The sequence below is a fragment of the Sceloporus occidentalis genome, unplaced genomic scaffold, assembly GCF_023333645.1.
Source record: "Sceloporus occidentalis isolate IW3139 unplaced genomic scaffold, rSceOcc1.0.p SCAF_331, whole genome shotgun sequence".
Classification (NCBI taxonomy): Eukaryota; Metazoa; Chordata; class Lepidosauria; order Squamata; family Phrynosomatidae; genus Sceloporus; species Sceloporus occidentalis.
The window spans coordinates 380,082-407,589 of record NW_028317311.1 but is presented as its reverse complement, the minus strand read 5'-3'; the positions used below and the strand labels follow the sequence as shown (position 1 = coordinate 407,589).

The following is a 27,508-nucleotide window of genomic DNA, read 5'->3' as shown; positions in this document are numbered from 1 at the left end:
CCAAACACACACACCAGGACAGGCTCTGCGACACTGACACCCACATCCAAAATGCTTTCCACACTGGTTTGCTGTTTGTTTGTTTCCCCCCCTTGTGTATTGATGCCCCAGCCACCCCCCCTTTGGTTTTAATGTATTCCCCCCCCACACCCTTGTATATTGCCCCATGTGGATTTGTGCCCCCAGCCAGCCCCCTTTGTACATTATGCCTCTTGTGTATTGCCCCATGTGGATTTGTGCCCCCTTTGTACATTATGCCCCAACACCCCTGTGTATTGATTTATGTGATGTCCCCAGCCAGCCCCCCTGCCTTGTGTATTGATGCCCCCCTTTGCATTGTTAATGTCAATATATTCAATGTATATGGAACCCAGCCACCCACCCCCCACCTTTGTGTATTGATTTATGTGGTGCCCCAACCACCCTATGTACTTATACCCCCTAGCCACCCCCACTTTGCATTTAATTGTTGTCCCAATGCAGCCCCCCCTTTGAATATGGCTCCCCTTCTGCCTATTACCCCAACTATTTTTTTTATTTTTTTAATACTTGCGTTTTTGCTGTCATTCCTCACTGCTGCCCTCCAACGTGCTCTTCTAGCTGTCACGAGGAGCTGTTCCGTGTGACTCCGCCCCCTTGAGCGGCCCATCACATTGATGATGTGACGTGCCGCTCAAGGGGGCGGAGTCACACGGAACAGGACACTGTGCAGGCACGCTGGCCGCTTAATGATTTTAAAGCGGCCAGCGTGCAGTCGGGGCAGCGCTGAGGCAGGCGGCGGCAAGCGGGAGCGAGCAGAGGAGACAGAAGGGCCCTACAGTTCTGCCAGTCAGGGGGGCCCAAGGGGTTCCGAGCGGTCGTTTTCAGCAACCGCTCGGCACCCCTTGGGCCCCCCTGACTGGCAGAACTCTAGGGCCCGGTCGCAGTCGCGACCCCTGCGACCCTGGTAGTTCCGCCACTGCTGACTGGTCTGTGGCTACTCGGCCCCCTATGCAACAAACTGACGTTCTGACTCCTTTCTATCAGAACCAGCAGTAACTTTTTCAGCAATTTGAGCTCCAGTAGCTCATCTGTTGGATTTGATCACAAAGACAACCTTCCCCCCCCCCCGCATCAATGAGCCTTGGCCATCCATGGCCCTGTCACCGGGTCATCGCTTTTCCTTCCTTGGACCGCTTTGGTACTGACCACGGCAGACCGGGAACCCCCCACAAGAGCTGCAGTCCTTACACTCGCCCATTTTTCCTGCTTCTAACACATCAACTTTGAGGATGAAATGTTCACTCGCTGCCTAATATATCCCCAGGGCCGGACTGGCCCACCGGGATACCGGGAACTTTCCCGGTGGGCCGGAAGGTCCGTGGGCTGGGCGGCCGGCAGACTTACCATGAAGACAGCTGCTGAGCGGCTGCAAATGGCAATGAACGCCTCCCTCGGTGCCAGGGGCGGGCTGGGCAGGGGGGCAATTGCCCCCCAGGCTTCCCGAAATCTAACCAAAGCGGCCGCTGGGTGCTGATGCGGCCGGCCGGCATCAGCACCCAGCAGCCGTGTGCGATGGCCGTCTAGTGATGGGAGCAGTGTGAGGGGTGAAAGTTCCGCCCCCTCGCACTGACCTTTCACCCCTCACGCTGCTCCCATCACTATGCGGCCATCAGATTGCTGGGAATGTAATCTGAACGGCCGGTGCGTGCTGATGCCGCCGGCCGGCTCTGCTTTAATACTTTTTTTTAACTTTATATGGCAAGCCGATCCAGCTTACCATATAAATTAAAAAAAAAGTGTTAAGGTAGCTCCGGCCGGCGGCATCAGCACGCACCGGCCGTTTAGATTACATTCCCAGCAGTCTGATGGCTGCATAGTGATGGGAGCAGCGTGAGGTGGAAGCTCCGCCCCCTCGCACTCAGACTGGTGCAGCACCGGATGTCAGGTCAGTGGCATCCTGTCAGCATAGAGGAGAACAGTGTGCAGCTACCAGGAAGTCAAGACAAGTAGAAGGTGAGTAAAATAATGTATTTTTTGTACTGTATAATGTTTTTTGTATTTGTTAAAAACAAAAAAAATCGGCATGTGTGTGTATGTAAGTGTGTCCCCCTATATGCCACTCTGCCTCCAGAAATGCCTTATACCCCCCTATATGCCACTCTGTCCCATGATATGCCTTTTAACCCCCTATATGCCAGAGTTGCATATAGGGGTATAAGGCATTTCTGGATGCAGAGTGACATATAGGGGGTCAAAAGGCATATCTGGAGGCAGAGTGGGATAAAGGGGGTTAAAAGGTATATCATGGGGCAGAGGAGCATATAGGAGGGTATAAAGCATATCGGGGAGGCAGAGTGGCATATAGGGGGCATAAGGCTTTTCTGGAGGCAGAGTGCCCCATGATATGCATTTTAACCCCCTTCATGCCACTCTGCCTCCAGAAAGGCCTTATACCCCCTATATGCCACTCTGTCCCATGATATGCCTTTTAACCCCCTATATGGCAGAGTGGCATATATTATTTTTTATTTAATATGGCAAGCTGGATCGGCTTGCCATATAAAGTAAACAAAAATGTCCCATGATATGCCTTTTAACCTCCTATATGGCAGAGTGGCATATAGGGGGTTAGAAGGCATATCATGGGACAGAGTGGCATATAGGAGGGTTGAGGCATATCAGGGAGGCAGAGTGGCATATAGGGGGGTATAAGGCTTTTCTGGAGGCAGAGTGCCCCATGATATGCCTTTTAACCCCCTTTATGCAACTCTGCCTCCAGAAATGCCTTATACCCCCCTATATGCCACTCTGTCCCATGATATGCCTTTTAACCCCCTATATGCCAGAGTGGCATATAGGGGTATAAGGCATTTTTGGATGCAGAGTGACATATAGGGGGTCAACGGCATATCTGGAGGCAGAGTGGCATAAAGGGAGTTAAAAGGGATGTCATGGGGCAGAGGGGCATATAGGAGGGTATAAAGCATATTGGGGAGGCAGAGTGACATATAGGGGGCATAAGGCTTTTCTGTAGGCAGAGTGCCCCATGATATGCCTTTTAACCCCCTTTATGCCACTCTGCCTCCAGAAATGCCTTATACCCCCCCCCTATATGCCACTCTGTCCCATGATATGCCTTTTAACCCCCTATATGGCAGAGTGGCATATAGGGGGTTAGAAGGCATATCATGGGACAGAGTGGCATATAGGGGTATAAGGCATTTCTGGATGCAGAGTGAGGGTATAAAGAGAGGGTATAAAGCATATCAGGGAGGCAGAGTGGCATATAGTGGGGCATAAGGCTTTTCTGGAGGCAGAGTGCCCCATGATATGCCTTTTAACCCCCTATATGGCAGAGTGGCATATAGGGGGTTAGAAGGCACATATCATGGGACAGAGTGGCATATAGGGGGTATAAGGCATTTCTGGAGGCAGAGTGGCATATAGGGGGTTAGAAGGCATATCAGGGGGGCAGAGTGGCAAGCCTGGGGGCAGAGGTGCATAACTCGGGGGTAGGTTGTCAAATGAAAGGAAATAAAAACCAAATATGTCTCAATCATAGCTTTTATTAAATATGGAAAAAAATAGTCTACATGAATTAATAAAGAAATAAAAGTTTCTTACCAGAATATCGTGAAGAATAATGTGATCAGTGTTTTGTTCCACTAAATAAAATGGAACTCTTTCATCTAACAATGTTCGCAGTAGTAAATGTTTTGATCCTATTATGTGTAATGTATTTAATTTATTAGGGCCTTTTAACACTTTTGCTTTCTGGCATTTTAATACAAATAATGAGATAAAAAGAATTGCACATAGTGTGACTCGGGTATGTATAAGGGGTGCGTGTGGGTATAAGAGCTTCACCGTGAGATAAACTATATGGGGCTGGTCTCCAAATTTTTCCAGGGCTGCTTTTCAGTCCCAGTCCGGCCCTGTATATCCCCCCACTAGTAGGAGCCACGATAACAAAATTATCCAAGTTATTCCCTCCCCATCAGCGGTCAGAACGTCACGGCTGATCGGTGTATATTTGCATTTCTGCTTTAACGATAAAGCGTATTATATTAGCGCGCAGTCCGGTCGCAGACGCCATAAAGCCAAAGCTAACAGGGAGTGTTGGCTTTTACTGCACCAGGAAGTTAAATTCCAGCAAAACATATCGCCTGGCAGGTGACGTATTAACATGTAAGCTGCTGCATAGCATTTCCTGTTTAATGAGAAATTCCATAGCCCTGTATATTTTTCCAGAAGGACCATATACATTTAAGGTGCGCGTTTCAGTACCTGGGCTTGGATGTCATCCCAGCAGCCGTATAATAATAACCCAGCCATAATCCAGGAATATTTAGACGCACCTGAGAGTGGGGTCTTCCTTTCCCTGCCTTCCTCCCCCGCTTCCCCTTTCTTTACTTATCACTCTCGACGACAGCGCCTAATTATAAGAACAAAGGTGTTGTGCGCACCTCCGTCTGTCTCAGGTGTCTCTAAACATCCCGACGGCTGTGTCGCAAGGCTGCTGGGATGACATTAAAACCGGGTACATCAGGGTCCTTCTTGAAGAATATATATAGGGCACTCATTATTTGATCCGTTCTACGCAGCAGGTTTTTATCAGTATAATATGTGGACTGGCCCACGTGCATCGAGCTAGCCAGGACAGCGCCAGGTTAGCCACGGCGCCACTTATTTAAGCCGTTGGACCGGGTTTTCTGCAGGTTTTAAAGTTGCCCCTGAAGCCAGAGCCGCCCGTCAAGGGTTCCGATTCATCCGGTCCACACTTAAGCCAGGTGTGACGGACCAACTCTCATGCCTTCACCATACAGATACCAAAGGGAGAGAGATGTCCTCAAGACGAGACACAGATGTGACTAGGAAATAGCCTCATAGGGCTGCAGCCCGTAGTAGAACCCTCGCGGAAAAAAGGATGCCCTTGTCCATGGAGCTTGCACACACTTTAAAGAAAGGGTTACGGGGCCAGAAGTGCCCATTTAGATAACATTTAATCTTATCTTAAATGATAACACGCTCTGCAGAAGGGGTAGATAAACTAAACTACAAAAGAGAAAGTGGTAGATAAGCGGAATAGGCTCCCGGCAGAAGCGGTAGAGATTAATACAATAGGGGGATTTAAACATGGGATCGGCATATGGCTCCTGAAAATACAGCAGGAGAAACGGCAACCAGACGGGGGCGGAATAGGGCCGATCTGCTGGCAAATTCTATACACGCTCAGCCGCGTATATATATCCCTTTTTGAAAGAAAAGGCTGTTTTTTAGGTGTAGGAGTCTGCGTTGGTAGTTTTGTGCTTTAAGATTGAGACTTCAAATTATCACCGGTGCCTGTGCTGGGTGTAGCCGTGACTCACCAGCTCGACCAGTTCCCCCAGTCGTGTAACCAGTAACAGGTATTTGTTTAATAGACGGGAGCTCCGCCCCCAGTACCTGTTCCTGTTGGCGATGGCGGAGGTGAGTAAACGAAACAGTTACCTGGCATTCGCTTCCGCTGGCTCCACCGCGACAGACCCGCAAACTTAAGATCACAGGTACGGAGGGGGAGGGGCAATGGACGTTCCGCGCAAAGCCACGAACTATTTTTACGGGTGGGTTTAGTGTCCCTCGTGAACGTGTCGCCCGCTTTATTTCCCGTCCAGAGCATAAGGTGTATAAAAGTACCGTATGCGGAATGTATGGGGGGTTTTATGTGTTATAGATCAATGGACGCTGCTGCTGATTGGTTCGTTCCGCTGTTTGCTATGGCGACCGCTTTTAAAACTTACCCCAAAATCATTGTCCCATTGAAACATTTTACTAACTTTAATATAGTAACAATATAACAGCAACCACTTCATTTGTGACACATAAAAAAATAAGCAACGATAGTTATCTATTCCATGCTTTCTTTTAATACCCCTACTACCCCAGAAATATGCTATAAATGTAAATATTGGTAAAATTGAATAATTCTGCCTAGGAACTCTGTGTTTGCCCCGGAGTCTCGGGGTTTTTGACCCAGTTTCAGGGTGAAGGGGCAGATTTTCAGGGTCACACAGTCTAGAGTGGATTCCTTCCTATTCCCCCTGCTGGGATTATATATATATTAGTCCCAGTTGGTGTTTTTACTCCCAATATGTAATGGTTGATATCCCTGCTTGAATGCAGGTGGCTCAATTAAGTGTATCTTTAAATAATGACAAGGTTTCCATGAGGAGCGGTATGAGAGCCATTTGGGCACCTAGAATCTTCATGATGGGTTACTAAAGGGTTAATATAGCGAGAGGGTCAGCTAAGAAAATGAACTAAGAGGCTGGTCAGATTTGGGTTAAATGTCATTTTGCGTGACTTTCCTGTAGCTCCTCCCACGATCGCTCCTTGAATTTATTTTAATATAAAGTAGAAGGTGGAGTTCCTTCGGGGATCAAATAAAACATCCCGAGAAATTCCACATTCCAAAAACTAAAGAGCTTTTAAGTGCCGGCCGAGAGGTGACATCACTGATCGTTACGAGAGCGGATTAAAATAGCACAGAAGTCTCTTCCTCGGGACAAGAAGCCAAAATGCGTTGGAATCAGGAAATACGTTCAATAATTCTAGTTGTTATACTTTAAAGGTCCGGTTGGTGGAGCCAACATCATAATAAACGTTTAACACCGATTGGATTGTTATTGAGATAAGAAATTTTAGCCAGGAAGGGCTGAGAGATTAATATTTACAGAAGAAAGATGGGGGGATAAACATTTAAATACATAAAGGGAGGTCGTAATCTAAAACTAGAGGGTCAGAGGATTAGAGGGACTGTTTAACTTTACTGAGGGTGGTAGATAAATGGAGCAGCATCCCAGTAGAGGTGGTAGAGGTTTATACAGTAAGGGGATTTAAGATTGGTTTAAATATCTGCTTTTTTTCAGTTAATTTTGCAGAAATTAGTAAAACATCTTTCATATTCTGGAGCCAATGAATTTATTTTTTTTAAACATTGACTCTTTTAGTCCATTATATAATTGCCCTCAAATCAGGCTCGTTCCTTTGTGTCATTTAAGGGGAAACTAATAAATTTCCGATGTGATCAAAAATGGTATTAGAAGTCCGCACATGTACTGTTCTTGTAGTCGTTGTGTTGCGCTGCGCTAAATCCTGCTTAGTGCCGCCTCAAAACACCCATTTGCCCCCTCAAGGGGTATCATTAGTTGTGTGACAACCTCACCTGTGCACACCAGAACCAGCTTGCAGCGCGAAGACCGTAAGAAAGGATGGTCTCCGCAGTCCGCACACGTCGCTGCGTGACGTCACCAGCAGGCGACAGACTCGGAAGCAGATCACGGAAGTGATGCGTTCCGAGCTGGGTAGGGGCAGTGCTAGTGACAGGGAAGCTGTTGCTCTGTGCCGTAAACGGGCGAGGACAGGGTCACCTACATCTTCTACACTTATAGTCCCAGGGCCAGTAAAAACCTCTTCTGTAACTGCATCTCTGTAATGACTACTCCTGGCAATCTGTCCTTGTATTAAATGTCTTTAATGCCGCTCATTGCAGCACGTCTGGCTTGCCTTTTGTGCCGGTTATCTGCACCGTCCCCTGGCATAAGTGCTTTTTAATTGTTGTTGCACATGCTTTGCTGTCCTGACACTTTTTTGTCCCTTGGTCACCATGAACAGGAGCCTCAAGCGTTCAGGCATCCTCAGGATGGCGCTCTCAGGGGCTGGCGAAGGGGATTTGGAGAGGGGCAACCGGGAACCGTTCCTGGTGAGAGCTGTGAAAATAGCCCTGGTGGTGATGCTCTACTGGTTTATCTCGATCACCATGGTGTTCCTCAACAAATACCTGCTGGACAGCCCTTCCCTGAAGCTCGACGCCCCGCTCTTCGTCACCTTTTATCAATGCTTGGTGACGGTGCTTCTGTGCAAGGGTCTCAGTCTGCTGTCTTACGTCATCCCACCCAGCGTCATGGAGTTTCCCTCGGTGCGCTTTGATCTCAAGGTTCTGCGGAGCGTCCTGCCCCTGTCCGTGGTTTTTATCGGTATGATCACCTTTAACAATCTGTGCCTCAAGCACCTCGGAGTGGCCTTCTACACGGTGGGCAGGTGTCTGAGTACTGTCTTCAATGTGCTGCTCTCGTACGTTCTGCTGAAACAAACCACGTCGCTGTACGCGCTGCTGTCCTGTGGAGTCATCCTAGGTAAGCCTGAAGTTCAAACGTAGCTTGAGTGTCTCACTATCTCTCTTTCCTCCTCTTGGTCTCAGAAGTGGCTAAAAGGGCTAGTTATGGCATTTAAAAAAAATAAGATTAAAGTAATGTAACTGTAAAATATTACATCATTTCTATAATTGTTCCTTAAATCCACCCCCCCCAGTGTCCTTAGATTTCCTGAGAATTTTACATTTAGTTTTTTAGCCAAACTGAAAGTATTCGTATATTTAGCAAAATTAATAAGGTGCGTTATTGTTAATATAATGTTTTCTTATATTTGTTTTTGCAGGAGGCTTCTGGCTCGGCATTGACCAGGAGGGACAAGGCGGTACTCTGTCCTGGGCTGGCATATTCTTTGGAGTTTTGGCCAGCGCATGCGTCTCCCTGAACGCCATCTACACCAAGAAGGTCCTCCCAGCAGTAGATGGTAGCATCTGGCGTCTCACTTTCTACAACAACGTCAACGCCTGCTTTCTCTTTCTTCCCCTATTGCTTGTGTTTGGGGAACTGGGCAGCTTGATGGCCTTCGACAAGCTGGCAGAGTTTTACTTTTGGGGCATGATGACGCTAGGAGGGATCTTTGGCTTTGCTATTGGATACGTGACAGGGCTTCAGATTAAGTTCACTAGTCCTTTGACCCACAATATCTCCGGGACAGCCAAGGCCTGTGCTCAGACCGTCCTGGCTGTGTTCTACTATCAGCAGACCAAGAGTTTCTTGTGGTGGACCAGCAACGCTATGGTTTTAGGGGGTTCCTTCTGCTACACATGGGTGAAGGGCCTGGAGATGAAGAAAACTCAGGCTCAGCCACTACCTACCACAAACGAAGATGAGAAAAGTGTTTCAAAAGTCAGCATTCTAAATACCTAAAGAACCTTATCACGGAAAAAAAATCCTACAGGCCAAAATCATACGAAGGACGTTTTTTGGGGGGCAGTGATGTGGCTATGGTTTCCGCAGGTCTGCAACTTCTAAGAATTTAGGAACAATCATTCCCTGTAATAGAAATTTGCCTAAATAACTTATTTTTTGACAACACGTGCCTCACTGTACTTCACATCCATTCCGGTTTGATGAATTTATGAACCAAAAATATTTTTTTTTAATTCTATTTAAGGTGGTAGATGTAAATATTAGGTAACCCATGATATACAATGCTGTATAGCACATCTGTACTATGTTATATACTGTAACAAATGTGGCCTGCGCTCCGCATTCTACAATGAAGGGAAAAAATATTGTTTCATAATGTTAACGAGAAAAGGCGTTCTATAATGTATAATTATATTGCTTAAGTGTACTTAACGCAACAGAGAGATGTAGGAATGTTTAACAAAACTGAAAAACAAATCTTGTTGAAATTTGTACACCAGTGAAAATAAATGTTGCCTTTTTTATTGGTACAAATCATGCTTTATAGATGTGGCAGGCTGTAGAAAAAATAAAATACTTTGCTTTAGGGGAAGCTGCAGTTCCGGGGCTGCATGGCAACGTCGCCTTTACGGTCCAACACGTCATGTCGCTAATAATCTGCTTGGAGCCAATTAATGGCTCTCCCTTTTAAATAATTGAGAGCGCTTTCTGTGCATGCTCGGGGGGTTTAGACCCTACCCGAACCCTTGCCGAGCCAGTGCTGAAGGATCATGGGAAATGATGTAATATTTGCGTCAAATACCCTGGGATATGCCTTTACTGTGGGCAGATGTGATAATGATGTCAGGGCTAGAACTATACCGGTAAATAAAAATGACTAAGAATTGAAATTTATGAAATGTGTGGAAGATCTGAAGTAATTGATTCAGTTATTGATTTATCTCAGATGCAAATAATCCAGTATTATTTACTTGCTTTTATAATTCCCGGTCCTGGGATAAACAGATCCATAAATTATTCCATTGCGATGTCCTGTTGGCTGTGGCTTATTGAAGTTGCTATGGCAACTTAAACCACTTGGGCTGGCTTGGCTGGATAACCCGATTCCTGCGATCGTCCGCCCGTTGTAATGAACTACGTGATCTGCTTTAAACCACCCGCCTAGGCTGCTAAATATTATAGCGCTACGTAAATATGCAACATCTGTCACGTGGACCCCATCCCACTCTGCATAATCCCAATGGTGCCTCCAACATATGACGTAAGGCTGAATTTTTTGTGTTTTGGGGGTGCAGAAAGGAAGGCAAGTAGAACAAACTACGTACGGCTATGATTTTGCTGCACCCCAAGCAGGTCCCGCTACAGGATCCCGGCGCCCCTCTTTTCTAGGAGCTCAGAATGTTTGCCGGGTATGAGGGTATCACAGGGTTCTACAGCCCTAAAAGCCCCAACAATGTGTATAGAAAATACATTATTCTAGTAGATACTTTAATCGGTTACTATTGCTACGTCACAACGTCACATAAGAGATACGCGTAAAGCCCTGACCCCGGCCAAAAGTGTCACTCATTGTTCTTTTGAAATGTTGGGTGGTTTGCTGTAACTCACTATTACAGTTCAAATTCACGGGCCACGGCCTGCTTACAAACCACGGCAGAACTAAGTAAATCATTCAGTTTTCCTACATTTCACAGATCATTGCACTAAATCAATGCCTATAATAATTATTAATAATTTGTAATTGAAATGCAAAGGGTGATTTTGAATTGCTCTCGTTCTGTAGGTTTTACAGCTGCCACTAGAGGGAGCCACAACACCATATTCTAGGAATTACCTGCACTGCTATGGTTACACTTTGACTCTCCCTAAACTGCAAACACTAATAATGGCTCTACTGAATATTATTATTATTATCTTTTATTTATATACAAATTAAGGGGAGAGAATACAGAGACAAAGGAGAAAGAGGGGGATAAGAAACAAAAGCGAAGAAAGAGGAGGGAAGAGAATAAGAAAGGGAGGAGAGAAAATAGAACCACGAGAGAGGAGAGAAAGGAGATGATACAAACAGTATACTCCATGTATAGAGCAGTGCTGAGTATCACTCGCTGTAGTCACGGTGTATAGAGCAGGGAGGAGTATCACTCGCTGTAGTCGCGGTGTATAGAGCAGTGCTGAGTATCACTCGCTGTAGTCACGGTGTATAGAGCAGTTATGAGTATCACTCGCTGTAGTCACGGTGTATAGAGCAGTTATGAGTATCACTCGCTGTAGTCGCGGTGTATAGAGCAGGAAGGAGTATCACTCGCTGTAGTCGCGGTGTATAGAGCAGTTATGAGTATCACTCGCTGTAGTCACGGTGTATAGAGCAGGAAGGAGTATCACTCGCTGTAGTCACGGTGTATAGAGCAGGAAGGAGTATCACTCGCTGTAGTCACGGTGTATAGAGCAGTTATGAGTATCACTCGCTGTAGTCACGGTGTATAGAGCAGGAAGGAGTATCACTCGCTGTAGTCACGGTGTATAGAGCAGTTATGAGTATCACTCGCTGTAGTCACGGTGTATAGAGCAGTTATGAGTATCACTCGCTGTAGTCGCGGTGTATAGAGCAGGAAGGAGTATCACTCGCTGTAGTCGCGGTGTATAGAGCAGTTATGAGTATCACTCGCTGTAGTCACGGTGTATAGAGCAGGAAGGAGTATCACTCGCTGTAGTCACGGTGTATAGAGCAGGAAGGAGTATCACTCGCTGTAGTCACGGTGTATAGAGCAGTTATGAGTATCACTCGCTGTAGTCACGGTGTATAGAGCAGGAAGGAGTATCACTCGCTGTAGTCACGGTGTATAGAGCAGGAAGGAGTATCACTCGCGGTAGTCACGGTGTATAGAGCAGTTATGAGTATCACTCGCTGTAGTCACGGTGTATAGAGCAGTTATGAGTATCACTCGCTGTAGTCACGGTGTATAGAGCAGGAAGGAGTATCACTCGCTGTAGTCGCGCTCGTTAATGCTGAGCTGCTCCTGTGTTCTCTGAGCTCACTACACATGGCCTGCATGTGACTGCTGCCCACCACGCCCCCATCACTGGATCTCCCACCAATCAGCGGGCTCGCTTAGCGGCGGGCGGAGCTGGGACTTGCTGAGTCCCGTGTGTGAGCCGTAGGAGACACAGGACGGAGCGGATCCCGGCAGCCGCAGTACGCACCGACCGAGCCCGCAGGGCCACCGCGCAGCACCCGGGATGGAAGCTAACGGCGTTAACTCGGTGCACTGGTTCCGGAAGGGACTGAGGCTTCATGACAACCCTGCTCTGCTGGCTGCCCTGAACGGGGCCCGCACTGCCCGCTGCATCTACATCCTGGACCCCTGGTTCGCAGCCTCCTCTTCAGGGGGGGTCAACCGGTGGAGGTAAGACTGAGGAAGGGGCAGGTATACCCATGGGTGGGGGTATTTTCATGGGGGTGCGTAATGATCAGCATACCTGGGAGGGGCAGGAATGTGCCAGCGGTCGGGCCGTAAGGATCGATACATGGAGAAGAAGAAGGGCACTTATGGGGCTTGGGGTCTAGAAGGGCCAGGATACCGAGACAGGGAGGGGCAGTTCTGCGCAGAGTGGGTTAGTGGGGTAATTATTGTGTATGTAATGGGGGCAAATACTACATATACCTGTGGAGGAGGCGGGGGTTAGATCAGTCAGTGTACAGGTAGGTGGGCTGTCAGGGGTCAGTGTGGATGCTGGGGCAGATAGTGAGTGGGAGAATAGACTGGGGGCAGAAATATCTCATGTGAGTAAAAAGGCTGCGCATGTCCCATCAATACTCTAGAGTGTAAGCTCCTGGGAGCAGGGCCCTCCTCACCTGTTTTTGTTATACTACTTATGTCCTGTTTACCCCATTCTACGGCGCTATGGAATATGATGGCGCTATATAAAACAATAAATTATTTGTGCTGCACCTGCCTGCTGTATAATTACATCTTCATGCCCTGTGACTGGTATTTGCAGTGTGTGTGTGTGTGTATATATATATATATATATATATATATATATATATATATATATATATATATATATTGTGTATATAACCAAGCAAGATGTTAGTAAGAGTTGAATTCACTTATTTATTATTTAACATTCTAACGTTAACCATTTCATTGTTGGGATACTTTTTTGAAAGGTCTAATAAAGTAGATTCTTAGCATCTGAGACGACGAGCGCCTTACAGAAGTGGCGTAAGTTCTCTGCTAATTTCTGTTTTGTAAGACTTAGGGTTGTTGTTCTGATTCTGCACCGAGGCATAAAAATCCTTCCGGGTGGGGTGGGGGGAGCTTTGGGTCCTGTCTGGAAAGTTCTAAGGAGCAGATCCATATTTGGTGGGGGTGGGCGAGTGTTTTATTCCACCCCGTAGTCCCGGAGCGTTTGTGTGAGCGCCCCTTTTTGGCGTCTTTAGTAGATAATACCCAAGAACAAAGCCTTTGGAGTTTATCAGGTGGCGGAGGTTGCGTAACACGGTGCTTTCGTTATTTGAAGGGGTTAATTTCTTTATATCAGAATTCCCACACCTTGCTCCCGTGCGCGTATAAACTGGTAGTTTATTGTGAAAACGCCAAAAAAAAAAGCACAGTTACACAAACAGAACCCAATAAATTATTTTTCCACATTAAAATATTCTGTGTTTCAGGCAAAACGATAGGGTCCCCTTAAATGCTCGTTTGTTTTTTTTTTAAGACGTTGTGTTCTGTTATAAATATAAAGCGGCAAAAGGAGACAATAGTGATGGATGGTTTCAGCTCTCTTTCTGCCACCTCTTTATATGATATTCTTTATAATATTAAGTGTTAAGAACTTTACCCATGAAATAATGCAGCGCTACGTCATATGGTGGCACTATATGAATCATTAAGTAATAATAAAGCTAAAGATAGTATTTGTTCCCCAACAAAGTTTTTTGATTTGGAATGTTGTTAGAACTTGCACAGAGGGGAAACAATGTATTTCATTAATTATTATTATTTTATTTTATTAGCTAATGAGTTCTTGCCTGGAACTTGGTATGAAAGTGTTATAAGGCTAGCCCGGATTCTAACAGGCAGTGTTCTCGGCTCCTGTTGTATCTGTTTGCGTAAATGTATCTTTATGTGTTAACCCCCCATATTTAAATTGTACGGCGCCGCGGACTATGTTGGTGCTTAATAAATACAGAATAATAATAATCCTCCAGGGTGCGTTTACGCGGCTTCGTTCTGCGGGTACTGAGTGGTTTCCGTTGCATTCACCGGCTGATGTATCTATACGGTGTGTTCAGCGGGGACGACGGTGGGATTGGTGCTCGGGGGCTTGGTATCCCCCTGTCTCTCGGGGGGGGGGGGATGCGGAGCCCTGTGCACGGGGTAAAGCGCTGTTGATATTTGATGTTTTATAACAATTGGGCGCATCCCTTTCTGGATAAATGCCCATTTATAACTTATATAAGACGCTTATCCCGGAAGTTGCTTTTTTTTGGCGCTGGGATGGGCCAGACCTGGATTTTTTTGGCCCTCTCAGAACTCAGAAGTAGGAACTTTGCGTATTATTTCTCTGCATCGTCTTTAATGATATATATATATATTTATAATCCCATTCACAGAAGTTTCTCTTAATACGGGAGCAGCAATCGGGAAAAGTCCGTATTCCCCAATTTTATATAAAAAAACATTTATTTTCAAGAAGTAAATTAACCCTTTAATCCTTTTGTGACAGTTTCTGTTATCTGCAACTTCTAAGTCTCTGGATACCCACAAAAAAACCCTGCACCGGTTCATACTATCCTGCCCTAAATCAAAGGGTTAACCGAATTAGCGGCCAGAATGTTTGATCGGTGTGTGTTGCTCCTCCAGACTTTGTGCCAGAGCTTCGTTTACGCTGACTTGGCGCTGACTTGAGTCTCTTTCATACAGGTTCCTCCTGCAGTCCCTGGAAGATCTGGACGCCAGTTTAAGGAAGCTCGATTCCCGTCTGTTCGTGGTACGAGGGCAGCCGGCGGATGTCTTCCCCCGACTCTTTAAGGTGAGCGGATAGATCCAAGGTGTCTAAGTGAGAGTTTATACATCGGTCTGAGTATGTCTCCCCCTTCTGGCGTGCGGGTCACACTGCGATTAGTGTCAAATTCTCAACGCAGGACATGGACTTACAGAATAAGATAAGCGGGATGTCGTGGGATATTTTGTAGCTGTTTGTTGAATACATTGTGACGCTGACCCAAAACCTTGGGGATTGCTGACAGGAAGCATAGGGGCCGGTAGTTCCAGAACATCTGGCTCCCTGTCTGGTGGGTTACTCTTGCTCTAGAAACGTACTTTGATACATTTTTTTGTTTTAATCCTTCCCGTGTTCCGCTCAGATCATTAACTCAGAGGAACGGCCTATCGCCCCCCCGTTCTCTCGTCGGAGCTGAATAATTGAAGCTTTCTCAGTTCTGTAGGGAACTCGTTTGCTGCCGTCTGCCATACTTATTTATAGCCGATGTATCACTGAATCACAGTTGTTTAAATATAGGAACTTTCAACGCCTGCAGAAATCGTAATATAAGATCTCCATGGAAGCGCATGGAAAGACGATATAAATCGACTTTAACGCGACCGAAATAATTTTTTACGATGTAAATCATCCTCCAAGCGATTCTGGTTTTCTGCCTTTCATTGTCAACGTGATAGGAGTTATAGCAATAAATTCTACAATGAAGCAACTGAAAGTCGAGGTGCTAACGCAGTCTGATGGGGGCGCTGTGCTGTGAATTGAGGACATTGCTGTGTCTGTCATGTATTTATATTTTTTTTGCCACAGTCCAGTAGGTCATGCCCTGCGTATTATAGAAATATATTTCGGGGCCTGATATTAGAGTCATAATTGGGAGTATACAATGGCAGGTTGGCGGCATTTGCATCATAAATTAGTGACGGAAGAATAATCCAGGGACCGGGGCCGCTCTTCTAGCAGTACCCGGGAAGCCGGTGGTCATTGTGGTTTTATGGACTGAATGGATTCCCGGTTAAGTTGATCGTGTTTATATATGCGTGTGGCTGAGAATGGTGTGTGCGCGTGGATGTTAATGGTTTGTTTATGGATGTCTGTGGACGGAGATATGCGCGTATTGGTTTGACTGACAGTGGATTGCATTTGAATGTGTGCTGGCGTGGCTTGGAGTGATGTGTGTGTGTGTGTGTGTGTGGTTGACAGCGATCAGTAATGATTACGAGCAGTAAGTGGGTTTGAGGGTTTCATTAGTGGTCGGTACGAGTGTCGCCATGTTTGAATTTGGGTCTAAGAATGATCAGGGTTGTTAAGAGTGGGTTGCATGTTTGAGTTTTGCTGAGTGTACTTCAGTGAGTCAGTCTAACGAAATCTCCCCCCCCCCATTTGAAAAAGCAGAGGCAGGAATTTCCCCCTGTAAAGAATATAGAATTTTAGATTCACACGGATTGCTACATATCCTCCCAGCCGGTGATGGAGACGATGGATTCCGTCTGCCTGGCACGTAGGATTGTAATATTTAGTTTTGGCCGATGGTCTTTGTGAGGTTGCCGGTGTTATCATCACACATCGCGTGCGGGGGGCAGGTTTATGCGGAACGTGACTGTGAGCTGTCACGAACGAGCGATAATCGCCCAGCTTACGCCGAGCTTCTGCCCGCAGCCCTCCCTGCCTTTGTCCTGTGTTGATGTCTTCGGCACGACTTCACCGGGGAATCTTCTTATCTCCCGGCCGGAGTGACAGGGACCTCGCTGACGAGATTAGAAACGGTCCTGTCGCAGAGAACTGGGCCGCGCGCCAGATAAACAATGCCTTGGCTGATCGGGGCATGTTCACAATAAAATACACGTTATTTAACATTTTACAGGAATGTAGTACAGCTACACGGAAAATATATTGCCGCCCCGGAATCGTATCTGTGGAGCGAGGAATAGAAACGAGACCCAAATCTCTGTTTCCTATGCTGCTCGACATGCTTTGTGTACTAATGACGGGATGTCCTTTTATACATGGATGTTACTGTGTTTCAGTGTTAGGATACAATGTTATGTTTTGTTATTGTGTTTAAATTCACTCATTCATTCATCATAAATATTATCCAACAAGTCAGCGCAGGAATCATAGTAAAGCTTCACGCCTATAAAGAATTCCCTTTCAACGCTTTTTTTTTTTTTCTTTAAAAAAAGAAAAAAAACCAAAAAACGGCAGGGTCCTTTTGTGCAGTTATGTCATTTGTTCTTGCTTCGTACGGGCGGAAGAGGTTAACCTACAAGTTCTATTTTGTAGCGAGTTATTCTCTAATAAACCTTTTAAACATTTATTTTATTTTTAAGATTTAGTCCTTTAGCTGCCCTTTATTGGCCAAAAAACATATGGCCAGAGATCATCGATTAGTTAAACGTTAGGGATTCTTCACCCGACCTCTGGGCGATATTTAATGATGTCATTACGGTTCGCGCTTCCACCTGCGTAGGTGTAGATCACGTGATTTTTGTGGCCGCTTCTTGCCGCGCAGGTTGACAGCGATAGGAAAATATATTGACGGCCGCAAGCTCCGCAATGCTGTTTCCACCGTAATTCATTGATATGTTTGTAAATTGACAGGAGTGGGGGGTGACCCGCCTGACCTTTGAATACGACTCGGAACCTTTTGGAAAGGAGCGCGACGCTGCAATCATGAAGCTGGCCAAGGAAGCCGGCGTCGAGGTCATCGTGGAGAATTCACACACCCTGTACGATCTGGGCAGGTGAGATGGAATAATCGTGTAATTGGCACAATTCAGACTGCTCATTTTTTAATTTTATTAACTTCCAACCTTGGCCTTGTATCCAGGATAATCATGTTTAAGCCATTGGCTATTGCATGACTATAATTCCTATAAAGCTCGGCCGGCCATAGACACTTCTATATACTTATACTTATAATGCTGGCTGCACGTCATGAGAATTGTAGCCTATCCTCCCTAGATGTAACGTTAAGGAAGTTTTACTTTACCGAGAAGGTGGTAGATAAGTGGAACAGCCTCCTAGCAGAATTGGTAGAGGTGAAATTATGAGAATATAAGCATGCATTGGATAGGCAAATGGAATCTAAGAGACCAAGGACGGATTAAGGTTTTACACTTTAAAGCAGGACAGGTGGGCAGACTATATGGGGGCCGAATGGGTCTGATCAGCATGGTATCCGTATGCAATAATATTTTGCGGCCACGCCTGTCTTATATTAAATTAATGCATGCGCCAAGAGAAAGTGTGTGGTATGCGGCTCCGAAGCCATGTGCTGCTGTTTGGATTCCTGCTTCTCTTATTGGCGGTGATCGCGGTTTACGACGCGCCTGTTAAGTGCATAAAGCCATCCGGCGGCGCGGCTGCCGCCACCTAGTGGACAAGCGGTTACTTGCGGCGTCACGCAGCTAAACACGTGCCGGCGAGCGGCTGTGTTTTGCTGCGACGCGGCTCCTCCTCGCACGTGCAGACTGAGCCCGGAGCCTGCGGATTCTGGAAATCGTGTCGTCACACACACACACACGCACACGCAGAATAAAGAACACCGTTGCATAAGCTGTTGACGGCTGAAAGCCAATAAGAGGCGCGACGTAACGAGATTTCCCTGAGCTGAGCGAGGTGGCGGGAGGCTGGCAATAATCTTACTGGAAAAGTTTGCCGCATCCTATTAACTGTCTATTAAAAAAAATACAGGGACAGAAAGGGGTGTTTGGGAAACTGGTCTGTAAATACGTTTACATGAAATACAATAAAATGGGGTCCGAAATAAAATTTTATATTTCTAATCTTGGTCCCCTGCATTAGAGTTTCCAAAAAATATATATTTTCTCCTTCCGTGGACGCAATTCGCCTCCTTTTTGCAGTGAGACCTGGGGTCACCAGATTGGTAGAGAGTAGATTGGTAGATGACGCTCCTAGAATTGAATGTTTAACCCTTAGTTTAGCGTCTGATTGAAAATCCTTATTTTTCTCGGGCAGGATCATTGAACTCAACGGCCACAGCCCGCCGCTAACTTACAAGAGGTTCCAGACGATCATCAGCCGCATGGAGCTTCCACGCAGACCGGCCCCCGGGGTCACGCCGCAGCAGATGGACGCGTGCCGCGCGGAGATCGGGAACAACCACGACGAGACGTACGGGGTGCCGTCTTTGGAGGAGCTGGGTAAGATACGGAGCGATTTGCCGATTGTCACCAGCCTTAGTAATTAAATGTTCCGAATTTTGGGTTAAATGGGTTTGGATTCCTCTTTAAAGTCCTTTCCAAATCGATCAAAATGTAAAGTACAATTTTTGTGTTTTTTCACTGATGTAATATAACCAGAATTACGCGATGACTTACCGAGCGCAACTCTGTGATCTCCGGCAATGTTTTAAATCCCATAAAGTAGCCCATATCGTGTCGTTACCGTAACAGGCTTTTCGTGCGACGGTCTGGGCCCCGCTGTGTGGCCCGGAGGAGAAACGGAGGCTCTGACTCGGCTGGACAGGCACCTGGAGAGGAAGGTGAGGGTCTGAATGTTAACCGTAACACATCAACGGGAATTGTAAACCTCCCTGATATTTATAGGGCAGGGGCGTCCAACCTGCGGTCCTCCAGCTGATGCAGGACTACATCTCCCATAATGCTCTTTCAGCTAAGGGGCTGGCTGAGGAGGATGGGAGATGTAGTCCTGCAGCAGCTGGAGGTCCGCAGGTTGGACGCCCCTGTTATAGGGTATAACCTGCATTGCTTTAATAAGGGGCCAATTGCCAAGAACCCCCCCAGACGCGTATCCGAACCCACCCTGGCAAATTCACCCAGACGGGTAGCCTCCAAAATATGATGGCAGTCACGGCGTGGGTTACATTATCATTCGATTATTACCAATAGTTTTAGAACGCAGCAGCTTATATGGAATTGTTTTATGTTTAGACCCGTTATCTGGCTTTATTCGTGCGGAAGAGTTTCTTGGATACTCTTTGTGTTCTGAAAGAACTGGAAAGCTGTCCACGTTGAGTTCAGACACGTCCGTACAAGGAATTCGGTGGCTTTGGTTTAATGTCCTGTTTTTCCGTCTCAAGGCTTGGGTGGCAAATTACGAAAGGCCGAGAATGAACGTCAACTCGTTGCTGGCCAGCCCTACCGGTCTCAGTCCGTACCTGCGGTTTGGATGCCTGTCCTGCAGGCTCTTCTACTACAGACTCAGGGAGCTGTATCAGAAGGTGAGTTAGGTGGCAGTTAAGTTGCGTTTTGGAAGGTCGGGGTAATAAATGTGGCAGTTTTTTGTTCCATAGAAATAAACGTTTAACGAGATGGATCTGGGCGACCGCAATGTAAACATAGAATAAACAGTTTCCGGAACGGCACTGTGCGGTTGGCCTCATCGGGTTGGCTTCTTGTGTGTTTTTACAGGTCAAGAAAAACCGGCCCCCACCTATGTCCCTGTATGGTCAGCTTCTCTGGAGAGAGTTCTTCTATACTGCGGCCACCAACAACCCAAAATTTGACCAGATGGAGGGGAACCCCATATGTGTCCAGATACCCTGGGACAGGAACCCCGAGGCGCTTGCTAAGTGGGCGGAGGGAAAAACGGGGTTCCCATGGATTGATGCCATCATGACGCAACTTCGCCAAGAAGGCTGGATCCACCACCTGGCCAGGCACGCCGTCGCCTGCTTCCTAACTCGAGGGGACCTATGGAACAGCTGGGAATGTGGAGTCAAGGTAATGGTCGCCTGGGCCTTGTGATAATAGTTCCTTTGTTTGGGCGTCCGAATTAGGGATTTTGTGTGAATATGGTCAAGTAGGGAGGCTAGCGGGAAGGAACCGAGTGCTTCCATTGGGGTTTCCACCTCTATAATCTTCCATGCTCGCTACCCGTATTACGGGCCCTACCCCGACCTCGCACTTGCCCCCGTTTCCAACCCTTTTCTCCACTTCCAGGTTTTCGACGAGCTTCTGCTGGACGCGGATTTCAGCGTGAACGCCGGCAGCTGGATGTGGCTCTCGTGCAGCGCCTTCTTCCAACAGTTCTTCCACTGCTACTGCCCGGTGGGCTTCGGGAGGCGGACGGACCCCAGTGGAGACTACGTTAGGTGCGTGTCCTGCGCGATCCGCGCCCGCTTCTCATGAACGCTCGCTAGCAGCGGTGATTGGAAGATCTGGGTTTCTATTTGCTTTAAGAATTGTTTCGTGATGGATGTGTTTATTCGGCAGGAGGTACCTGCCCGTGCTGAAGGACTTCCCATCTCGCTACATCTACGAGCCGTGGAACGCGCCCGAGTCCGTGCAGAAAGAAGCCAAATGCATCGTGGGAGTCGATTACCCCAAGCCTATTGTAAACCACGCAGAGACGAGCAGACTGAACATTGAACGCATGAAGCAGACCTATCAGCAGCTGTCCCGGTACAGAGGCCTCTGTGAGTATCGGGGGGGCCGGGAGGATCTTGTGCCCTTTGTAGTTTTCCCACCTGGTCTTATACTGCTATCATCCTTCTTTATGGGGGAGTGCCAGGTAACTGCACGTCAGATACATTATTGGAGCCCTGAGAAACTGCCGTTCGGAATTCTGACACTGACATGCCGAGTGAGGCACTTAGGTGTTACATCTTTAAATTCCTCTTTCTTAAGAATATTAATGAAACACCTAGGGGGACCTTGACGGGGGTCTCTAATAAAGAAATGTACTCCAGTTCTTATAGTGAGTTGCGTTTCTATTCCCTTTTTATCTCGTCTCGGTTCCTCTGTAAGATCTGCGCGCTTCATTCTCGCTTTTTGTGCTTTTCTAGGTATATTGGCCTCGGTACCATCCTGCGTGGAAGAGATCAGCGGCCCCATCGCGGAGTCTGCCCCCGGACGCGATAACGGTACAGATACAGGTGAGCTGCGCTCTTATACAGAGCTACCTGCAACCTACTCACTGCCGTGTGTGTGTTAGAGTGTGTGTTAGAGTGTGTGTTAGAGTGTGTGTTAGAGTGTGTGTTAGAGTGTGTGTGTGTCACCTGTCACTGCTATGATCGTTGGGGAATTATCTTGGAAAGCCAAGATGTGTTATGAATTGCTTATCACTTGTCGTGTGGTTATTTTGCGTTGGGATATTTGACCTCGGCTCTGTGAATTTATAGAGAGACCGTATCGACACATCACCTGGCCAGGGGAAAGATGATGGGCATTATTATCTAAGCACGGCTCGGGTGCAGATTACCCTGCTTGAACTTCTGATTGGAGCATATAGAACCAACTGTTCCTGAACAGCCCTTGTTCCTGAAAGTCTTATATCAGATTAGATCTTTCTAGCGAGGCTTGTGATTCTGGAGCAATGACGTCTACGTCTCTCCGTGGAGGATCGTTTCCCGTTATTACTTGACGCGGTCGCTAATCATCAGCCTCTGTGCCGTTCGGCTGCCGTTTCGCCCCCTTTGGCAAAACAGCCTGAGATCCGCTGGCGTTTGGCAAAAGCCACCAGATTTGTAATAATTGAATCCCTTGTTCATTGTTATTATTAGTAACAAGACGAATATATTTTGAGTTCTAAAAACTCTTTGTATTAAAACCAGGCGTGGTGTCCGTCTGCCCTCCCGTTACTTTATTAACGCTCCGTGTACGTGGAGTTCGAGCGCTCTTTGCGTGCCGGGAAGCCCGTCTGTCCGTGTGCTGCGAGCAGTTGGTGCAGAAAGCCAACTAAGTGTGAAGAAGCTAATTAGCGATTACTAAGGTGTTACCGAGACCCAGCGCCGTTATCATCAAACACCCGTTTATTTTAATCATCTTCCGCATTCCATGTTCTTTATTCCGTGGCCAGACAGACAGACAGACAGACAGACTTTCCAGCGGGGGTCTGGAGCGAGGGGGGGGGCACATGGTTTTGGAGTATATGGACGCAGTTACTGTGTATTTGAGCAAGCAGACGATCGTACTTGGGTTTTGTTCAAACCGGGACAGTCAAGTTTGATGTCATCCGTAATCCATGAACAAATTTAAGCACGGCTGACCATTTTATTTTATGTATAACCGCGTGGGATCCTATGACGGTGGAATCCTTTCTGTGCTCTCTCTACAGACGTCTGTGCTGTTCTGCATTGTGGAGCGTGTGTTGGATTGGGCTGTGCAGCGTGTATTAAGTGTGTCTGCGGGTAATGTTTGGAGCCACGTGTGTTATGGGTAGTGGGTAGAGTTGGACAAAATTTGGGCAATCCCTAGGTAATTACTGAGCCAAAAGTTTGCCTTTTCCACCCGAATATTAAATTCTTCTTAAACTGCCAGTTTATGGAAAAGCCACGAGCCGTGACACTCGTGATGCCATAGGGACAACATGTCTGCCATGGAACGTTAACGACAGGAGTAAAGCGCTACTAATAGTGGCCCTTTTGGCTAGGATAGGACTATCCCCGGCTGAGAGTTGAAACTCTCTGCCCTTGTACTGTTGTAATGCATAGGAGTTTCCTGACACCCCCCCTTCTTTCTTTCTTGATCACAGCCCCTAAACTCTCCTTGTGTTCTCCCGACTCCCCCAAACGAAAACTCCAAGGATTAGAGGACGAGGCATGTAAGAAAGCCAGAGTGATGAGTGTTGAGGCTGCCGACAGAACCTCGAAAAACGTTTGAGTGAGGCTGTGGAGTGAGGCGTCTTCCATCAGGTCAGGAGCAGAATGTTACCGTCTGTCTCGTGTACTAACGTGTGGCGCTTACCGGCCGAACAATCATACCGGCCGCAGGCGGCATCGTTACATCCATACTCTAGCAATCAACTAGCCCATATGGAACTTTAATGGCTAACTGGTTAGGTCATGGGGATCTTGTGTGCCTGAAATGAGGCGCACAGAAAGGCCAGGGGGTGACAATTACCCTAGTCTGGTGCTGTTACCCCTAGGTCATGGTGTTCACTGGCAGTGTATGCTCTGTCCAGCAGGTGGCAGTATTCCTATGTGGCTTTTATTCTATCCGGTTTAGTAGGCAGTAGGAGAGACGTTCCATACCCTTGCACCGACTTCCTTTTAAAACCATATTTTTATTAAAAATACAGTAAGATTAATGTTATCTTTACTTTGCCGTTTCTCCCGACAGGCAGCGAACCCAACATATCGCAGCAGTTTAGGAGTTCGTGTAAATTGCACTGAGCCTGGCGAGAGGCGACGTCCGTTCAGGGATCCTCTGCACCCTTCCTTTTTTGCTTCGAAGATCCGGCTGGGATCAGAAGACCGTTTATCCAGCTGACACCGGATGGGATTCTCGTAACGGGAGAACCCACCTGGACCAAATGTTTTTTTGTTTTTTGTTTTATAGAGTAATTTCTCTGTCAAATAACGAGATTTCGAATGTTTCAGAGCACGTTTTCCTCTGCCAGCGCCAGTAGAGACCCGCGATAAGAGATCCTCCCTCGGGCTTTGGGTTTTTAAAGCTTTGGGAATCCAACAGTTCCCTCTTCCTGGCAGCTCGGAGTACTCGGGTACTACAAGTAACACGGATACATAGTTACTGCAAGTTTTTCTGTAAACGAATTCACAAAAGCTTGGGGTGCACATAGGGCTCCCCCAAAGACTTAAGTCAAAATTAAGACTAGGGGCAGACTAGCGAGCCGCTTGCTTCTTTTATGAGGTCAAAGTCTGTGCGTCTCTAGAGTTACGCCCCGACACTTTACCCCCACCCCATTTACGAGTCGGGGGTAAAGTGGCTAACAAGAGACCCCCATATATAAATATGGCGGCCAATTTGGACACAAACAATCCAAGGGTAGCCTTTTGGGAAAGAATCGTACAAGGCGTTTCCGTACCTTTTTGGCCATAAGTCGTTGAGTTCCAGCGTTTTCATCAAGCTTTGGCTAGCCCAAGATGTCAGGTGACCAGTTCCGTAGGTCGAGGTGAGCCAAGTGATCTGTACCTATGGCGGGTGCCATGCGCCTAAAAATGGCGCCCTGTCCAGAATGGCCCAATAATCATAGGCAGCAAAGCGGGATTTAAAGGGACACTTGCCACGGCATGCGAGCAGGTGTATTTAAAATGCAGACACGGATAGATTCATTCCTGGGTCTGTCGTTCTGCTAAACCTGTTTGAAATTAGCAAGGTACCGGTAGAGTGCTTTGGACGTTCCCGCAGAGCTGAAGTCTCTACAGCGACTACCGCTAGCAAATGTATAGATCAAGATGTAAACAGCTTTTACCTAAGTAACCTGACCTGATATTTATATATATATATATATTATATATTATATTATATAACTGTGTTTTAGTTTGGAAAGAGTGGCGAGGCGAAGGGCTGGCAAGCTTCAAACTCTTTCCTTGTGAATTCTGTAATAGCGATTGGGGGGGAGCGGGGGGTTAATCACTTTGTAACACCCTTTACCCTCTGGCAGTAGAAGGGTTAATACTGCGCGTTGTAGAAAGGAATACGTCTTGCGTTTTTGCAAATGTAAATTTGTGTAGAAATCCTACGCACGCTGTATGTAAATAATATGCGGTTTGTATCATAAATGTATTATACGGCCTGTCTCCTGTGCTTCATTGTCTATATAACCGAAAAAAGGGGTTGCCTACCATTTTCTGTCTGTAATCCACCAGCTAACGTACACCCTAAAAATTTAATTCATTTTTATTTTTTTCAATGGAAGATTTTAAAAAAATAGCCCCTGCCAGCACACCACCAGAATTCTGATACAATAAGAATATCTTTATTCTTTGTTCTTTAATAATGCCCCCAAAAAGGCAGTTTAGTGCTGCTTTAGTATTACTATTATTATTATATATCAAGTTACGGTAAAAAAAAACAAAAAAACAAAAACCTCCAAATCCTGAATAAAAATGTACTTTTTAATTTTATTAAATATATATATTTTATAAAAAAAAAAATCTTTTATTACAGGGCTGGAGGTTAACATTTTGCATACTTTTAATTTGTTTTTTATTATATATATAAAGCATGGCTGCGCGTTTAGCCTCTGAGATGTCACTTTTGTCCACGTGGATTCCTCTTGGCGCATGGCTGATGTCCACGTTCTCTTTCCTCCGTTTTCCCTTCTTCCTCCTCCATCACATGCGGTACGTCGCAGATAACATGGCTGTGTTTTTAATAAAACAAATGGCGGACTGTAGGAATCTGTTGCAATGAGAAGTGTTTTTCTGCTCCAAGACCGGTCATTCATGCAAATCCCTGCTTAAACACAGGTGTCTCATATTTATGTATAGAGCACCAGCAGATTCCGAGGCTATTACAAAAAAGGTGTTAAAATTACATTAAAATTGGCAATATGTATATTGACAATAAAATGAGCCCACGTTAAGATGTACAGGAGGAGGAGGAGGAGGAGAGAGCCCTGGTCTTGGGAGCTTACAATCTGTCATTCAGTAATATAAGCAAACCTACCTTTTGTTCATTTGTTTCCCCGTATTTGATTATACGTCGGCTCTGAGTAATTTATCCTCTTGCAGGGTCGGGGGGTACGGATAGCGGATAATTATGAATGCGAGCGTCAATCTCTAGTCACCTCTGTCTGTCCTTGGAAGGATTTCAATGTGTCGGAATTCTACTCGCTCGTTAGCTCTGTTGCTGGATCTCTGATCCCGGGAATTGTATTTACAGATTGTAAAAGGAGATTTCTGAAAGTTAACCTTTTCACAACTTTTAACCCCAGAATCCTTGAGACCCCAGAAGATGAAGTCAAGCGGATCTGTCTCTTCTCCAAATCTTGTTTTATGGTCCGATCTACTAAATAGGCTCTTGACAAAGTGTTCATAGATTAAAATAAGCAATATGTATCATATCCTTCCCATATCCATACTGTATCATATCCATACCGTATGATATCCTTCCCATATCCATACTGTATCATATGTCCCACATCCATACTGTATCCTATCCTTCCCACATCCATACTGTATCCTATCCTCCCCACATCCATACTGTATCCTATCCTTCCCACATCCATACTGTATCATATCCGTCCCACATCCATACTGTATCATATCCTCCCCATATCCATACTGTATCATATCCTTCCCACATCCATACTGTATCATATCCTCCCCACACCCATACTGTATCATATCCGTCCCACATCCATACTGTATCATATCCTTCCCACATCCATACTGTATCATATCCTCCCCACACCCATACTGTATCATATCCTTCCCACATCCATACTGTATCCTATCCTTCCCACATCCATACTGTATCATATCCTCCCCACATCCATACTGTATCATATCCTTCCCACATCCATACTGTATCATATCCTCCCCATATCCATACTGTATCATATCCTTCCCACATCCATACTGTATCATATCCTCCCCACATCCATACTGTATCATATCCTCCCCATATCCATACTGTATCATATCCTTCCCACATCCATACTGTATCCTATCCTTCCCACATCCATACTGTATCATATCCTCCCCATATCCATACTGTATCATATCCTCCCCATATCCATACTGTATCATATCCTCCCCATATCCATACTGTATCATATCCTTC

The 27,508-nt window shown here is 46.3% G+C and overlaps 2 protein-coding genes across 2 annotated transcripts; both read left to right on the top strand.

The window, feature by feature from the left end:
* The first annotated feature begins 7,627 nt into the window (after positions 1–7,627).
* SLC35C1 (solute carrier family 35 member C1) lies at positions 7,628–9,038 on the top strand. The gene is made up of 2 exons (XM_089505528.1): positions 7,628–8,156; positions 8,458–9,038. The coding sequence occupies exons 1-2, from the start codon at positions 7,628–7,630 to the stop codon at positions 9,036–9,038; spliced, it is 1,110 nt and encodes a 369-aa protein (XP_089361654.1).
* Positions 9,039–12,275: 3,237 nt separating this feature from the next.
* Positions 12,276–24,247, top strand: LOC149274428 (cryptochrome-2-like). Its single transcript, XM_089505527.1, has 12 exons — positions 12,276–12,448; positions 14,975–15,083; positions 17,652–17,794; positions 19,032–19,216; positions 19,469–19,557; positions 20,116–20,256; positions 20,447–20,758; positions 20,978–21,129; positions 21,251–21,453; positions 21,823–21,912; positions 23,511–23,632; positions 24,098–24,247. The coding sequence occupies exons 1-12, from the start codon at positions 12,282–12,284 to the stop codon at positions 24,245–24,247; spliced, it is 1,863 nt and encodes a 620-aa protein (XP_089361653.1). The 5' UTR covers positions 12,276–12,281.
* The last annotated feature ends 3,261 nt before the right edge of the window (positions 24,248–27,508 follow it).

Bases quoted from the DNA above. Each gene is read 5' to 3' on its own strand.
- SLC35C1 (XM_089505528.1), top strand. From the start codon at position 7,628: ATGAACAGGAGCCTCAAGCGTTCAGGCATCCTCAGGATGGCGCTCTCA. The intron at 8,157-8,457 runs GTAAGCCTGAAG...TTGTTTTTGCAG, and splicing joins GTCCTGTGGAGTCATCCTAG to GAGGCTTCTGGCTCGGCATT.
- LOC149274428 (XM_089505527.1), top strand. From the start codon at position 12,282: ATGGAAGCTAACGGCGTTAACTCGGTGCACTGGTTCCGGAAGGGACTG. The intron at 12,449-14,974 runs GTAAGACTGAGG...TCTTTCATACAG, and splicing joins GGGGGGGTCAACCGGTGGAG to GTTCCTCCTGCAGTCCCTGG. The intron at 21,130-21,250 runs GTGCGTGTCCTG...TTTATTCGGCAG, and splicing joins CCCAGTGGAGACTACGTTAG to GAGGTACCTGCCCGTGCTGA.